The 18648-nt window shown below is 24.3% G+C and overlaps 1 protein-coding gene across 1 annotated transcript in view; it reads left to right on the top strand.

Moving 5' to 3' along the window:
- Window positions 1-1610: 1610 nt before the first annotated feature.
- The window catches only part of LOC111631903 (guanylate cyclase soluble subunit alpha-2-like), a 70013-nt gene continuing 52975 nt past the window's right edge, over window positions 1611-18648 (top strand). Inside the window, exon 1 of the mRNA XM_023376238.1 lies at window positions 1611-1914. Within this exon, the coding sequence (XP_023232006.1) occupies window positions 1726-1914 (189 nt within the window). The 5' untranslated portion in view covers window positions 1611-1725. The remainder of the gene's footprint in view (window positions 1915-18648) is intronic.

The raw sequence follows: 18648 nt of genomic DNA, 5'->3' as shown, positions 1-18648 counted from the left end.
ATATAATGATTGTCAGAAAGCTTTGTGTATAAGAGAAAAAAGGAATTACAAAAGACTCCAAGGTATTAAGAAGCATCAAAACAGTTAAAATACATTAACTCCGAAGAGATCCTTATAAATCTATTTTAAATGGAATGATAGACTGTATTAATTTTAAATAAATTTATATTGTAAAAATGAAAACAACTATGTTATAGACCAGGGATGTTCAACTCACGGCTCACTTAATATTTTTATGCGGCCAACTGCACTCTTAATTTTTTAGGTACATTTTCATTTATTTTGGTAAAGTAGGTTGTAAAACTTATTCTCGTTTCACTGGATACACTTTGATGTCGTAATGACGTATTTGGTGCTAGAAAACTGTTTTATCTACAAAACTGTTATGCATGTGGGATAGTACTGTACATACTGTTGTGAACAATTCTTTTCGTGCATGACAAACATCAAAACTGCTGAAATAGGTTGCGAGATTCCCATTTTTTTCAACTAACATTCTTACAATTAAGACTAGTACCATAAAAGCAGATATTGACAATATTATAAAAAGATGCAATGTCAAAAATTGCATTAAATTTATTTTTATTTTGTGTATGTATAATTCCTTTTTTCACTGTCAATAAATAATACAGTATTTTTTGTGATTATATATATTTATTAAAAGTTGATATTCACATTTTGACTTGTTAAAAATATATATTTATATAAGATACCTTCGTGGCCCGCTGGATATATGTAANTCGTAAAAAAACGTAATATCTATTTCATATTTAAGGCAAAATTTCAGATTTTAACAATTATTTAAACTATTTTTATAAGTTAATGCCGAATTTTTATACTTTAATTCTTTTATCAAAGATAACAATTTTGATATAAAAGCGCTTAAAGTAACTTTAAAATGCATATTCAGTCTTGTATATAGAGAAATATAATTTAAATCATTTATATTTCAAAATTAGTTTCTTTTCAGAATTCTTGCTTAAAATATTTTATTTAATTAAATTATATAAAAGTCTGAATATATATTACTAAACGTATTTATTGCAAAAAGTATTCGAAGTATAAATCATAACAATTAAACGAATCGGATTTTATTTAATAATGCAGACAGAACAACTTTGATCTTATTTAAATAAGAAGAAAATTATGGAATCAACAAAATTCACAGCAAAATCTGCAAATATTTGATACTTTTATTATATGAATTTGTTGTTTTATCACAAGATTTAAAAAAAATATGGTAAACAAGAAAGAAATATATTTAGTATTTACTTACTAAATATAAAAGTAATATCGATAAAATATTAAAACAAATTTCGAAGTTTCTCCACTCTTAGATTTATATTGGAATTTTTACTTAGAATCATACTTTTGTATCTTTCTTTGCACAGTAAGTAAGACTTTATCATTTTCTATAAGCCACACGATTTTACAATTACAAACTTAATTAAATAACATATTTATTATCATAAGTGTTACTTTGATTATTCATTTAGCACCAAAATAGTTTACCTTTTACTCGCTGCTCGTCTCCACCGTCACGTATTGACCGGGCGACATATATAATGCCAGTCAAAGACGGAGTTCCCGGAGAGCGAGAGAGGGAAAGACTTTGCTCCTTACTACATCCTACAACAATGCACCAAAAACTGTTACAACTTAAAGCACTCCTTTCATCGCTAATAAGAATGGTCGTGCCAAAGTAACATACTTATAAATGAGAGCATGGGCTGTCCATTTGGTAGAAGTGCTTCTCGCTCCTTACAAACTCTTGTAGAAAATGATGCCGAAGAAAAATCGTGTACTGAAAACAGCAACGTGAATCTATCGAAACTTAAGTCAGATACTCCGGAATTGGAAAGATTAGATCTACGTGGATTGACTGTAGCTGTGTTGAGTCTCATTAGTCCTTCGGTAAGCTCTATATGTGGATTACAATGATAATTTATGATAAATAGACTATTCAGAGAAATAACGCGATTCTTTTTTTCTGAAAATGTTCTAAAGTATTAAAAATTCATTAATTTAATTATTTATTATTAAACTTTAGCATTTAATTTATAGAATAGTTTAATTTACTCTTTTGTAGCGTTTTCTATTATTTTAATCATATTTACTCTTTATTTAAAACTCATTACAATTTACATTTTTAAAACACAATTGCTATTTACTATGCAGTAGTTCTTACGTACTACTTGATATAAAGTAAAATATAAACATAAATGTATCGTTTTGTATTTAAATATTTTGATATTTTGCATATATTTTTATAAGAAAGTATGAAATTATTCTTACTTTTGTACTTTCATTCAAATAACATAACTTTTAACTGCTCAGTTTTTATTTTTTACAAAAATTATTATTTTTTAATTTTTCCGTACTTAGTATCAATATTTTTTATAGAAAATAAATATAAAAATGCGTGTGTAATTTTCTAGATGATAATCATTTTCATTGTTCAGCTGTCATGACCATTTTGATATAAAATATTTCCACAAAAGACCAATCGATGTTTAACTTCGTGGAAGTATAAGAAAATTGCCGTTTTTATGAAGTTTGTTTTTCCGTTTAATAATAATGAATTAAAATCATTTATCTTAAAAATATTTTTCTTTAGAATTTAATATTTTCCCTAGTTCATTATTTATTTGTATAGAACGTACTAACAGAAATATTTTTAAATGCAACAAGTTTTCATTATCAGAAAATTAATTTTATAAAGTAAAAATGTGTTTGGATTCTTAAATTAAATAAACTTATTTAAAATATATTAACGCTCTAAACAGCATTATATGTATGTATTCTATATTTATATATAATAGTTAGCTTAAAATGGCCAAGAAAGTTTTACTGTTATGATAAAAAAGAAAACGGTGGCACTGGGAATCAATGTATCTTAACGAAATTTCTAAATAAATAAGCGAAGCCTCTAGCATATAAAAATTTAGTTAGATTTTTTCTTTTAATTCTTTAAATTTTATAAAATTACATTAAGAATAGAAGAAAAGACTAAAAGAATTTAACTCTGTTCGACATATAAATTTTGTTTTATATACAATAAATTATGGTTTCTTCATTGAATTTTCGTTAAAAACTTAACTTGCATAATAACGTATTAACTAAAAATAATAAATAAATAAAGTATTAAAGATAAAAAATTTAATTTTGTATAATTATAATGTATATATATGAAACTAAATAGCCTACAGTAAATACATCCATAAAACTTACATTTAAAAAATTAACAAAAACTATTTTATAAACTAGTTACAGGAATTTTAATACTTTCGTAATTTTTCTGTTAAATAACATACTTAGTTTGAACATTTTTATATACATCGTGTAATTATTTATTGCGATATTGTCACAATAAATAATTGCACATTGCTTGGCTGCACTTATTAATCATATTTTTAAATTATTTAATTTAAAATATATATGCTCTCTACCTCGAAATTAGTAGTGGCTTGTTCCTGTATATCGTACTTTTTCTTTAACAATAGAGTCGTGCCGGTCATTTTTGGTGGAAAATTTTTGAATTGAAATAACATAATTTCCAGCTTGCTTCAAAAGTTCGCATATAGTTAATTGGGGTCTCCTGCCTTCAATCTTTCCGCAACTGGTCTCAGATTTCATTAGACAGACGGAGTGACAGACGTACGATAGAGGGAGTTCATAGTTATACAATTTTTATCAAATTTCAGCCCAATTACTTAACAGATTTTCCTGAGCTTACTTCGTAACTTTCATCTTGATTTCTGTTTCTGATCTTTAAACTTGATTAGACTTAAATAACGATTCCCATCACTCGAATACACGTTAAGATTTTAAGATAAATTTAATTTTAAGTAAATTGGGTTTAAATGCGATTCATTTATTCAAATTAAAGATGACGAAAATGGGACTTAGAAAATCAAAGAACATACATTAATTTATAATTACATCAATACTTTTGTTCAGCCGTTGAACTTAAAGATAATCTTTTACTATTTTTAATTATGAACTTTTCTGTAAATTTTTAACGAACAATTATATAACAATAAAGGACATTAACAAGAATGTATATGTTCGCATGATCTACCAGAACATCAGATGTTATTGTTATACTCTTAAATCTCTAAATATCTAGAATATTTCATATGTTAAATATATTTTAAATATAACATTTTCAAGTGACATTCTTAAGATTTCTAACATGAATAATCTTCTTTTTAAAAATCACTTTTATGAGTTGCAGAATGAATATTTATCCAGTATACTTGAATTATATCAGATCAAAGGATAACTAATTAAGAATCTTGTTTCTCTAATTAGCAAACTTACTCATGTTTCCTATTAATATCACTTCAATTCCTTCTCGAGTTAACGTAATTAGTATTACAACAAAAATTTATATATATTAACTGCATATAACAACGTCTATAACTATTTCCTTATTAAAAGACAACAAACTTATCTTTGAATTAAACTAAATGTTTCTTGAATAATAATTTATTTTTTCTTATGAAAGCTGAAAAGTTTTATTTATAAATGTTTATTCTGTTCTTTCTTGAATGTAAATGTAACAAAAATTTACTTTTTTTTTAAATCATTTATCTTAATTTTATTTTTTAAACTTGTGAAAATTTTATAAACTTATGTTATGTATCAAAACTTTTAAATTAATTTTTGAGATATTTTTATTTTTGGCTTCTTTACAATTGATTTGTATTCAGTTTGATTTTTTAATTAAAATATTTCTTAAATTTTTTCAAAATCAATTTATAAATCTTTAAAATCAATAACAAATTTGTGTATTAGGAAATAATCAAGAAAAATTAGTGATTTTAGCGAGAATAAATGAGACTTGCATATAGAAAGTATTATTCATCTCTTTGTATAATCAGTTTTGAAGCTTAATTTTCAAACATTTATTCAACTTTTAATGGATGTAATAAGTAAATTTATAAAAAAAATTTTAAATTAAATTTTCAATTTATTAATTTAAATCTTACTAATTAATTGTTCGTATGAATTCTTATTATAATACACTTTACATTTTCTATAAAAACATATCAAAATAATTTCATAATATTTATTATTAGGCTAAATATAACTTATATATCAGGATACTAAAACTTCTTAAAATTAATTTTTAAACTAATGAGAGAATTCGATTTTTTAGAAATATTTTATAAAACCATACCTCTATTTGGGTAAATTTATTGTTTATATTATAAAATATACTTAGAGTTGTAGTTATAACAATAACACAGAATTGAATTGTAGAAGCCAAGCCCTATCGTGTCTATTGTTTGAGTATCATTTCAGTTCGATAAATGTATCATATATCTTGTCAATGACACAAACTGAGTACCATTGATAAACAAGTAAGCATTAGTATCAGATAAGACTTAACTATTTCACACATATTTCTGTTTCGTTATGGAATATGAAAGAACATTACACTTCCTTAATTATAATATTTGCTTTATGTCTTAAAAACTCATATAAATTAATTTTTATATTTAATCTTTCCTCTTTTGTTTCCATATATATTTAGATTTTAAAACTTAATTTTAACTGCTAAAAATTGAAAAAGAAATCTTCCAGATATTTAAAAATTAAATAACAATCATTCACACGTTCTATATGGAAACAATTCAGTTTTATGGAATATAAACTGAGTAAAAAATTCATTTTGCAGAGTTTTGTTTACCTTGAAAAATCAATAATTAATTATTATATATGTAAAAACATTTATGTAACTTAGATTATTATAAAATTTAATTTTTCTCATTTTGTACATTGTCGTACAGATATAGAAACGAAGAGAGAGTTTCGTGTTTAGAATATTATTTTAATTAATACTGCTAAAATTAATTATTTCTATGTAGAGATGTGGATAATTTTCGAATAGAAATTTTATAATTTTTGTTCTTAAAGATTGTTATTGTCAATTATTGTAAAAAGTGTTACAAAGTTAATTGCACAAATTACTTTTTGTTATCTTTTTTTTCATATTAAGAATATAATTAAAATTAATTAATACAAGAGTATCTTTGTAATGAATCTTACTAAAATAAATGTTGTCAAAAATCTACAAAGTACTGCTATTTTATATATCTCAATTATATTAAATTATCAAATGAAACGGTGTAATTACCCTGTAATTTAACTAAGCTAATTAGTAAATTAATTAAATTGAATTATTCTTCTTGTATGTTATTCTGTAGAAAACAGTTTAAGAATTCTTTTTTCATAGTTTAAGCATAATTGTTAGCGTTTTATATTAAACATATGCACATGAACCAAAAATCGTATAAAAGCATTATATAACTAAACTTCAATGCAAATAATCTATAATAAAAGCCCTGTTGACATAAATAAAATGTCAATTTTTAAATAATTTCGCATAAATAGATGCGATAGTATTATATTTAGTTTACTCAAATTTATTTATTAAAAATATAAATTAATAAATAATAATCAATATGAACATTATTTATTATTTATTCAATAAAATTATAAATTTTTTATTTTGTAAATAAAAAAACTTGTCACATATAAAATCTTATTCTATTTAGAGAAGTTTATTTCTGTCTTTATCACAAGGAAAATTCGTTTAAAGGATAAATTTTCATTGATTTCCTTAAAAAAATAAACAAGAGATACAAATGTTTCTTTATTTACTCTTGTAACAAAAATTTCGATAAAAATATTTTAGTAATTTGATTTATTTATATTTCTATAATAAAATTCCGCTATTTATGGTTATAAAATCTTTTTTTTTCTTTACTTTACTATTGATATTTTAACATGTTTTTACAATTTTTGATAAAGTTTTCTTTTCTAAATTACTTTATTGTATGTAATAAATAAAATTTATATAGAAATCTGAAAGAATTTTTAAAAGTTTTTAGTAAAATATCTGTAAAATCGATTAAATTTGATTTAAAGATTATGGTTTTGGCACTCTTGCAGAATGGAATTTCTGAGTCAAAGCCAATTTATAATAAAGAAAAACTCAATAATGATTGTACCAAACGATGCATTTTATATAAAACAACTGATAAAGGTTAAAAAAATAAATTAAACTATCTCAGTATTACATAAAGAATTCGTGTTATTTATTTTATTTCTGTAAAAAAAATAAACCAGCAAAGAATCAAATGTACAGTAATTTCAGATATTCGTTAATGAGAATTACACGAAACAGAATTATATTTATGATTTAATTCTGTTTCATTAACATTGGTCACTTATTAATTAATAATTTGTAATCGACAAATAGATCAGATTAATTTTGATCCTTCATTATAATTTACTTCTCCTTGATTTATAATTTGCGTGGTTTAGCTCTAGGTATTAACGGTATAGATATAGTAATTTAGCTTCCAAACACTACATAATAGTGCTACTATATTGATCCTAATTTATAAGTGAACATTTATCACAAATTGTTAGCAATAATTAAATGTCGTATTGCAGTACGATTCGTTGAAAGATTACTAATGATTAAGTGGAAAATTCCAGAATATTTATATTTTAAGAGTTTAATTTATTAACATTTAACAATAAGCCTTTAATCTCTTTTTTTAAGCAAATATACTATATTACACATACGTAAAATATTATTGCAATGAAATACATGATAACCCTTTCATTGTAATAATATTCTACGTATGTGTAATAAAGTATACTTGTATTAAATATTCAAATTATTATTAATTCTTATAGTATAATTTGATTTTTATTATAATATTCAATCTATACCATTTCGTCTTTAGAACATATAATGTACTGTACATTTAAAAGAATGCTTCTGGCTGAATAGCGAAAAAAATTTATAATGAAGAATCTATATTTTAACAGAATCACTGCTGAAAATATCTTTCAAAAAATTTGAATGCTTCTTAAGAGTCCATGATATAAGAGAGCCCAAATCAAGACCCGAACACTGATCCCATGGAACAGTATAAATATGAGACTTTTTAATTATATAAGAAAAACGTTTATGTTTTGTGCTCGTTCTGATTAGGAACGATTACTTTTAAATAAACGTATACTATTAATTTATTACTAGAAATTATACATCATAAATATGAAATTATAAAATATGTGAAATTTCTAAGCATTAGAGGGCCCTAAGATTAGGAAGGCCCATCGCTGAAGATTAAAGGATTAAAATTTCTACAAGTAGTTATGTCACATTGAAGGCTTTATAATACAGATAAAAATATAANCAATAATGATTGTACCAAACGATGCATTTTATATAAAACAACTGATAAAGGTTAAAAAAATAAATTAAACTATCTCAGTATTACATAAAGAATTCGTGTTATTTATTTTATTTCTGTAAAAAAAATAAACCAGCAAAGAATCAAATGTACAGTAATTTCAGATATTCGTTAATGAGAATTACACGAAACAGAATTATATTTATGATTTAATTCTGTTTCATTAACATTGGTCACTTATTAATTAATAATTTGTAATCGACAAATAGATCAGATTAATTTTGATCCTTCATTATAATTTACTTCTCCTTGATTTATAATTTGCGTGGTTTAGCTCTAGGTATTAACGGTATAGATATAGTAATTTAGCTTCCAAACACTACATAATAGTGCTACTATATTGATCCTAATTTATAAGTGAACATTTATCACAAATTGTTAGCAATAATTAAATGTCGTATTGCAGTACGATTCGTTGAAAGATTACTAATGATTAAGTGGAAAATTCCAGAATATTTATATTTTAAGAGTTTAATTTATTAACATTTAACAATAAGCCTTTAATCTCTTTTTTTAAGCAAATATACTATATTACACATACGTAAAATATTATTGCAATGAAATACATGATAACCCTTTCATTGTAATAATATTCTACGTATGTGTAATAAAGTATACTTGTATTAAATATTCAAATTATTATTAATTCTTATAGTATAATTTGATTTTTATTATAATATTCAATCTATACCATTTCGTCTTTAGAACATATAATGTACTGTACATTTAAAAGAATGCTTCTGGCTGAATAGCGAAAAAAATTTATAATGAAGAATCTATATTTTAACAGAATCACTGCTGAAAATATCTTTCAAAAAATTTGAATGCTTCTTAAGAGTCCATGATATAAGAGAGCCCAAATCAAGACCCGAACACTGATCCCATGGAACAGTATAAATATGAGACTTTTTAATTATATAAGAAAAACGTTTATGTTTTGTGCTCGTTCTGATTAGGAACGATTACTTTTAAATAAACGTATACTATTAATTTATTACTAGAAATTATACATCATAAATATGAAATTATAAAATATGTGAAATTTCTAAGCATTAGAGGGCCCTAAGATTAGGAAGGCCCATCGCTGAAGATTAAAGGATTAAAATTTCTACAAGTAGTTATGTCACATTGAAGGCTTTATAATACAGATAAAAATATAATTTTTTTTATTTAAACATATTGATAAAATATAAATGTTTGTTTACTTTTGAGATAAAATTTATTGTAAATCTTTAAGATATATTACATATTATTTATGAGAAAATTTATTAATTTTCTTTGCGTTTTCTTTTAGATCTTTTTAAAAAATTATATTTTTTTACTATGTACCCAATATAAAGTTCATAGCAAGTTTGTTCAAAATATTATTAAAATTTTTAAATAGGTTTTATATATAAAAATTTTATTAATAACTTTATCGTATATATTTAATTTTATCGAAACATTAAATAAAAGTATATTTTGAATGTTTTAAAATATAAAATACGCTTGAAATTCTCTAATTTATGCATTTTTTTTAAATCATAGATTAATTTATAAATTGATTTAACTCTATAAAATTTGATGAAAACTTTACTTTTTGTCCTTACAAAAATTTTTATTTCATTTTTTATTTATATCTTTGATGTTTTTATTAATTGTATGATTTATAAAATAAAAAAAATCCTATATTATATATTATACATATATGAAAAAATATATTATAAAAATATGAAAACGAAATTTATTTTTGGAATTTAAACAAGATAAACGGCTTTCTAAACGACGTTATTTTCAAAAATTCTAAGAAGAATTTCATCATATGATAAATTTATTCGATAAGATGAAACTCGTCATTCGCATCTGCCATTCAAATTACTACTGTTTAGAAATGAAGTTTTAAAGATTAAAACTAAACATTACTCCATTAAAATGTTTAATATTTTCAGCAAAGAATTTATGTTATTTTAGGAACCATCAATCATAAATTATTTTCGTAATTTCGCATTTTATTCGTTGAATAATTTCAACAAATTAAACTACAAGTATAATTCGATTAAACTTAGTTAAATTTTTGAAAATTTTCAACATTTTATTTATTCTTGTTAATTTTACATCATGCTTCGAATATTTCTCAATCAATAAAGATATTTTCGACTAAAATGTTTATATTTCTGTAATATTTAAAATATTCAAATTATTATTAATTCTTATAGTATAATTTGATTTTTATTATAATATTCAATCTATACCATTTCGTCTTTAGAACATATAATGTACTGTACATTTAAAAGAATGCTTCTGGCTGAATTGCGAAAAAAATTTATAATGAAGAATCTATATTTTAACAGAATCACTGCTGAAAATATCTTTCAAAAAATTTGAATGCTTCTTAAGAGNAATTACTACTGTTTAGAAATGAAGTTTTAAAGATTAAAACTAAACATTACTCCATTAAAATGTTTAATATTTTCAGCAAAGAATTTATGTTATTTTAGGAACCATCAATCATAAATTATTTTCGTAATTTCGCATTTTATTCGTTGAATAATTTCAACAAATTAAACTACAAGTATAATTCGATTAAACTTAGTTAAATTTTTGAAAATTTTCAACATTTTATTTATTCTTGTTAATTTTACATCATGCTTCGAATATTTCTCAATCAATAAAGATATTTTCGACTAAAATGTTTATATTTCTGTAATATTTAAAGGATTTTGTTTGTGTTTAATATGAGGTAAACTGAATTGATGACACATTAAATGTGAGATCGGTTCATTCCCATAATATTTCACAATTTAGATCATAAGTTAGAAGATTTTTTTTGCTCATATATCATTCAATATCTTAAAAAGTTGTTATAGAATTTTTTCTTTCTATTTTTCTATTTAATATCATGTTTTCTATTTTCACGTTTGTTGTGATTACCATTAGGTACAAATCAATAAAGTAATTTGCCACAAAAATAATAATTTTAAATAAAATCAATCTATTTTAAATTTAGAAAACAATTTTCTTTTCGTCTGAATGAACCGAATTTTCACAATAAATCTTTAGATAATGATATTTATGTATCTCTGTTTTATTATTTTATATAATTTGTTATAAAGTTTATTTTTCCTTAAGATAAGAAATATTATTTACAATTAATTTACTACTTTTGTATCAGATTTATGGTCGTTTCTCTTCATCATCATCATTTGTCAACAGAGGACTTTAATAATATCCTTTTGTAACTGGCTGATGGTTAATCGTAATTTTTTTTTTATCCGTTTATGACTTACAGTGAGGAGTATTTATTCAATCTAGGTTTTATATATTCTTCTAGCATCAACTCTTCTTTATCACTTTAAGATCACATAACGCCAATTTTAATTTAATAATTGATACAGACTCGTAAATATTGTTACCAATTTTGTTTAAAATTGAATATATTTAAAAAAATTAAACTTGTTTATTTATATCTTATGCTTATGAAAAAATTTATTAAGAAGAACTCATGAATTTTTTCACTACTTTCTTTGATGTTTTCAGAGATGCTGCAGCTTTAATAAGTCCAATATTAAAAAACGAACTATTTTATAATCGAATTTTATCGTATAAATTAAGGAATAAATATTCCATGCGAAATTTAATGATTTTTATTACATGAAAATCTGTAAATCAGTAATTACAGATGCTATATTTTAATTCGAGATAAAATGAAAAATAAACGGTTTATTGAGTTATTAAGCTTTTTAAATAGAAAATTAGCAAAACAAACATTTATAATTTAGTAAAAATACGCATTTCTTTTGATACAAAAGATTGATTTCTATTGTAGAAAGTACATTTATAAATTTTCATAAAAATATTTTTTCTAGATGATTTTTTTACGTTTCTTTATGAAGTAATTGCACAATGATGTATGTATAAACAGAAAATAATATTATATATACTTTATTGAATTAATATTATGTCTAAATGATTTTTTATATCCTCTATTATTGATTTTTATATTAAGGTGAATTTTTTTGAAGAATAAAAAACTTAATTTGGCAGGTGACAACTTAAAAGACAAGATACGATATAGGTTACATTTTCCGGTGGAGATTTCAAATCTCGACTAGAAAATGTAATATAAATGAATTTGAAAGCTTCTTTGAGTTGTTTACTTTGTTCTCTAGTAATTTATTTATATCTACAACTGAGTGTTGTTTACCAAAGTTCGAAAATTTTTTTAAAACATAAGAGAATTTCATTGATAAAGTTATGTAAAGCTGTTTATATTCTTTCGGTTCCTTTTCTTATATATATATACATAACAAAAGGAATATATATATATTATAAAATCTACGAAATATTTTGAAGCGTCATACGCATACTTAACGCATGTAAAGATATATTTTTTAAAAATAAAGTAAAATGACTCATGCCCTTTTTAAAAATAAAAACAATATTATAACTATTTTTCTCTTAAAATATAATTCAATGTACAGTACTCTTTTGGTTGGACATTTAGGAAAATATTAATGTCTTTTAAAACTGTATTATTCTGCTCTTTCATTGGCTAATTCAATGTACAGTATTTTGTTTTCATGTAAACAATGATTGGATGCAAGTTATTTAATTTTAAACTTTTGGAAATAAAACAAAGTTGAAATTATAGTATAAAAATAATAAATTAATGAAATTTTTTTTCTATGATACATCTTATTTTAATTATCTAGATCGGTGTTCCGCAACCTTTTTCTACTCGCGGCACACCTATGAGTCGAAATGGCTCAACACGGCACACCAAAATGTTATTCCCCTCAAAAACGTATGATATGATACTATTAGTGGAATTTCGTAATGCCATAAATCTATTATTATTATTATTATTATTATGTTGAGTTTTGTGAGTTATACTCGGTTGAAACCGATGGCTGTGTACTATGCTGGACCAGAGTCAAGGCATAGTAACCAAAACAAGACAAAAATTAAATAAGTGTGTCAGTGTGCGTCTGTATTCAGGAATTTCCTAACAATATGACATGCATTCAATATAGTGGCCTTCTGTAGTGTGATGTGTGTTTCTATTCAATTTGAATGTTCCCAGGCTTTTCTGTAGCATGTGTGGTATGACACCTTTAGAGGAGAGAACGATAAGTACAATAAGCACCCTATCCATCCTCCACAGATGCTTTAGTTCCTGGGCGAGTTCTGTGTACTTGCTGATTTTTTCACTGCATATGTTTTATACAGTGTTTGGAACAGATATGTCTATAATGTATATGATTTTATTGTGTTTGTCAATGAGTGTGATGTCTTGTCTGTTGTGATAAATTGTTTTATCTGTGATTATGGCTGTTGTAGTACATTTTGTGCGTGTTGTTTTCCAACAGTCATTCTTTATCAATTAATGTAGCAATATTATCGAAGTTAATCATCACTAATAAACATAAACTGCTAATAATTAACTGCTGGATAAAAGAGCTTTTTATGGAATTTCTGTTTAGTTTTATCCGGAAAAAGTATTCATTAGTTTTAAATTTTGAGATCCTGAAAACTTCATCAATATTTTTTTCGCGTATTTCTTCTTATGCCATAAAGGCTGGTCGAATGTTTATTCTGATTATTATTTTATCCTATATTAGTTTAAATTTCCTCATTAGTATATTGAAACGACGCTTTTACATCTGGAATAGTATATTGATTTCTTCATATAATTGTTAAATTTGTCCATTTCTTTAACCAAATACTGAAAAAATGCCTTAAATCACAAAATATTATCATGCACATTTCTTATATAATTATTTTTTAATTTCATTTCTACAGTTAAGTAAATTTTTTTAATTAACAAACAGTTAGCTAAGTCTATTTTTTTACATAACTTTGAGTCATTTATATCATTTTAAAGATTTATAAAATCTCTTGTATATTTGCATTTACATCGATTTAAATCTTGGATTTGTTTCTATCTTCTATGCTTGCATTTCTTAAATGATTTTTTCATTTAAACTCCATTTATTCCTTTAGCTTTTTCGTTTGATTATTAGTTTGTTTCACTTATACATTAATGTTGACTTTATATGTATACTTTTTTCTTTTTTTTTCTTCAAAAGTTTACTTTAGAATATTTATATTTTATGTTTAGACATTTTGAGATACTTTTGATAAAAATTTATTCATTTTATGAGCTATATATTCTATATATTTCTACTTCTGACTTCTGAGAAAAGAGATTAGAGAGCTGTCCGTCTTTTAAGCGACGTACTTAGCCCTTGGAAGTAGGAAAGAAGAGAAAGCATGAGATGTGAAGTGTGAAAAGAAAGAAAGATAGGATAGTGTGAAAGAAGGCATGGGACTCGTGGCGTCTGCATCGGCATTTTTTGAACAAAATAATACAATATATACAATTATAATACAGCTGGAGTCTTTCCAGNTTTACAGCAGTATTTATTACACAAAATTTAAGTAAAGCTTAACATGCCGATCTTGCCTTGATCTCCCCTATATGTTGTAGTTTCCTTCCAAACATTAGTCTTTATTTTCTAAAATTAAAGAGTTTTTTTAATTTGAATGATTTAAAAATTCATTTAATTTCCTAAACAAACTATATTTCTTTCCAAATATTTACTTATCCTTCAAGTATAATTGAGTATATATTTTTTGTTAATCTTGTAAAGAACTTTATTTAATATATTTAAAAGCTGTTTATTTGTTTTGACAAAAAAAAGTGAAATTGTCAAGCATTTCACGAGAATTAAATGTAAATCTAAGCATTCTTCTTGGAAATAAATTCATTAATAGGATTTTTATTACAAAATTTTTTATTTATTTGAGAAAAACTTTTAAATAAATATATAGTATTAAATATCATTTTCAATAGATTTTTAATAACTTTGCGAATATAAATAAAAATATTTTAATTTATGTAAACTGAATTTTTTCATATATTTTTCTGTCTTAAATTCTAATTCTAATTTATACAACTGACTACATGTTTTATGTTTTAAAAAATTACAGAAACCATATAATTAAAAATATCTTGTTATATTTTTATAAAATTTGAAAAATAAGTCACAATAAATCACATTCGAAATGCTTATCTTCTAGAAAAACACTATAAATTTAAATATTTTTTATAGTAAGCAATATATTTCTTTTAAATATTTATTTTTTTTAATATTTATCAAACAAATCTAAATCTTTTTCAAAGCAAGTTATTCAACTTTGTTGATTTCCCAGTGGTGAGATTTCTGAAGAAATTCTCCTTTTATAGAGTTAACTGTATAAACTCTCCTCAATAAATCTTTTACATTAAATAAGGATCATTTTCAACAAACAGCGATTTTCTTTTTAACTTTTCGCAATAAGATCTTTAGAATATAGAAAACTCTTGATACTAGTGAATGATTTAGCTTAATCTTTTAAGAATTTATTATATCGAAGATCCACTCTAATTGATAGGAATTTTAAAAATATCCAATTGAAATTCTCTTTGTGTTAAATATAGCTTAATAAAAATAAAAAAACGAAATGGGTATTTTATAGCCCATAAAATGTGTTAGATTATCATATGTACAGTTGAAATTTATAAAATAAAACACACAACATTAAATTTATAACAAGTAACCAATTTTACTTTCTAAATAAATAAGATCTGGTTAATATTTTCTAATACAATAATGTTTATAAAGTTACGTAAATAATATAAAAGTTACATACTGAAAGATTTAACATAGTTCACTCACATCTTTTATCTCATTAATGCTGATAAATTCTTATTTTCCAGATATATTTTCTTATTATACACTTATTAATTCTCAATTTTTTAAGACAATATTTTCTCACATGTAATTGATTTTATTCTAGCGATAGTTTATGATGTATTAAAGATAAATTTCTCTTAAAATTTCAATAATTTTAATTTTTTGTTAATAATTATTCGAGAAAATTTAATGATAAATATGTAGTAAATACTATACGAACACATAATTAAAGTTCAACTAGAGCTAGTTTAATTGATTTTATAGTCTTATAGTATTTAAATTTGTTTATTTTTTATTTATATAGTCTAATTAAAAATTAAATAGTATAATTGAATAGTTTCAACACAGTTGAAAGTAAAATTTTTATTAATAAAACTGTGTATATAAGTGCGTTATAGATATTCGTGTTTCTATAAATCTGATTCCATTTCTCATTAATTTTTTGTAAATTTAAAATTATTATATTACCATAAATTTAAAAAAGTAAAAATCAAAAGTTGCTCTTTTGTTTTCTTTTTATCAGTTAATTGTTTCTGTTAACCGAGCGAACTTAACAAGAAAATTGTTCTTCTACGAAGCAAACGACAATTAGAAATCCGATAGGAAGCTAAAGGCCTACTTACAGGATGAAATAAATCCGTGTTCTTTGTTACTTGACACTAATATTTTTCTGATATGAAGAAGAAAACCTTTTTAGTTTTCTCAATTTCAAGGGTTAGTAATGAGATATAAATACGTTCTTTTCTTATTTGCGAGCCAAAACATCGAGGACTTTGCACCTCTCGGATGATTATGAGTTTACATGACCTATGTGAATGTAAAACTTTTAAAGAAACAAATGGTACTATAGATTTCTAGAGAAGAGAAGAAATTATGTCCCGTCAGAAGGTAAATATGAGCCAAAAATCACATTGATATCAGATGTCTAATAGCGATAATCGGAACTCTTTGGTTGTCGCTGAGACAATAAATGTAACTTAAGGAAAAAAAAGGTGAAGACAAGTAAACTCACTCGATATAACATTTTTTTAAAATACGTGATCGAATTACGTGAAAAGATGAGAAAGTGAAGCATTTAGAAAGCAAGTTTTTTAAAAAATTTGAGAAACAATTGGAATGAATTGGAATAGTTGGAATTGGAAACGAAGTTTGAATGAGTTCGAAACACAGATGGGAGAAGTAGTTAAAAGGAAAATACGTTCGATAGAAGCGTGGTTAGTGATAGAAAATAGTGCAAAGCTTAAGAAAAGGAAAGAAAAAAAGAAAAGAAAATTAGATAACAGAAAATTTCACCAAATAGGTTGGAAGCCGATGAAATGGACTCATCCTCTCCGTTACGACAATGACTGTAAATTGACCTAAAAATATTCGTAACAAAAAAATGGAGCCACTGGTTTGTCAAGGGATAAGCCATCGAGAAAACGACTAGATTATAATAGTAACGAACATTTAATATGCTATATCAGTCAAACGCATAATAAAACTGAATCCAATAATCTAACGACAGAAAGAAGTTAAATGGGCCATGGAGAAATTTTGTGTATATGTTTACGATAGAAAATTTGTTATGGTAACTGATCATCATAGTTTATGTTGGCTTATGCGTCTAAAGGATGCGAACGGTCGTCTCTGTCGATGGTCATTAAGCTCCAATGGTGCTTATAAACAGCGTTCTTACTATAATTGTCCAGATTGTCTCAGTAGATTTCCCAATAATGTTAGCAAAGAGCTGGAAAACAAGAGGATAATTTCGTTATACTTATCACCACTCTGGTATATCTTGATGTAATAAAAGTGCAATCAGGAGATAAGTTTTCTACAGATCAAAATCATCCTGTTAGAAATTAATAATACAGTCAACATCTCAGAATAGGATACTTAATATGAAAGGTTATTTTCTTCTTAATGGGTTCTTTATAAAAATTTATGTCTCTCTCGTGAAACTAGATAAGATAAGTTCTTTTACTGCTAAAAGATCTACAATTAAACTTTCTTGAGCTTCCTCAATGCAGTAAATTTGTGAACACTTTTCTGTTAAGAGGCTTTATGAGAAAATACACACTAGATATATCTGGCTTCAACTTTCTTGATCTGTAAAAGATTATGTCAGTACAGTAAGTGCATGTCCATCAAGTTCGACATGGTTTCACCGGACTTTAACCCGGATTATTAATATCTATGCCGCTAATTGCACTGTTTGAACCAATCTCTATTGACATGGCAGGGACATGGCGAAAAGAAAATTTAGGAAGAATACATGCCATTATTGAAGTACGTAATATTGCAGGAAACATTGAAATTCGAGCCCTCAATATTGAACGCTAAGATGTTATAAATTTTATTAAAAATCAATTATTTCTATGGCACAGCTGTCTTCGTGAAATCATAAACGATATGGGATTCAGTTTCTAAGGCCAAACAAACATTTTTGCGGTTAAAAGCATAGAGTATATCTACAAAGTAACGGGTTAGCATAGCAGAGTGTTAAGACAATTCAGAATATTTTAATTCATTTAAATGTAAAAAGTCCAAACGTAAAAACTAGACGGATCTAAATATTCTGCGTTTGAAATACATCTTATGATGCTTCTTCTGGTTTTCCTCTTTTTATCTCGCGTATGGAAAGGAACTACTATTGCCTGCAGATT

The sequence above is a fragment of the Centruroides sculpturatus genome, unplaced genomic scaffold (genome assembly GCF_000671375.1).
Source record: "Centruroides sculpturatus isolate CEXI.00-Female unplaced genomic scaffold, Cexi_2.0 scaffold578, whole genome shotgun sequence".
Lineage (NCBI taxonomy): Eukaryota > Metazoa > Arthropoda > Arachnida > Scorpiones > Buthidae > Centruroides > Centruroides sculpturatus.
The sequence above is the reverse complement of the archived record's forward strand: the minus strand, read 5'-3'. Positions and strand labels throughout refer to the sequence as shown.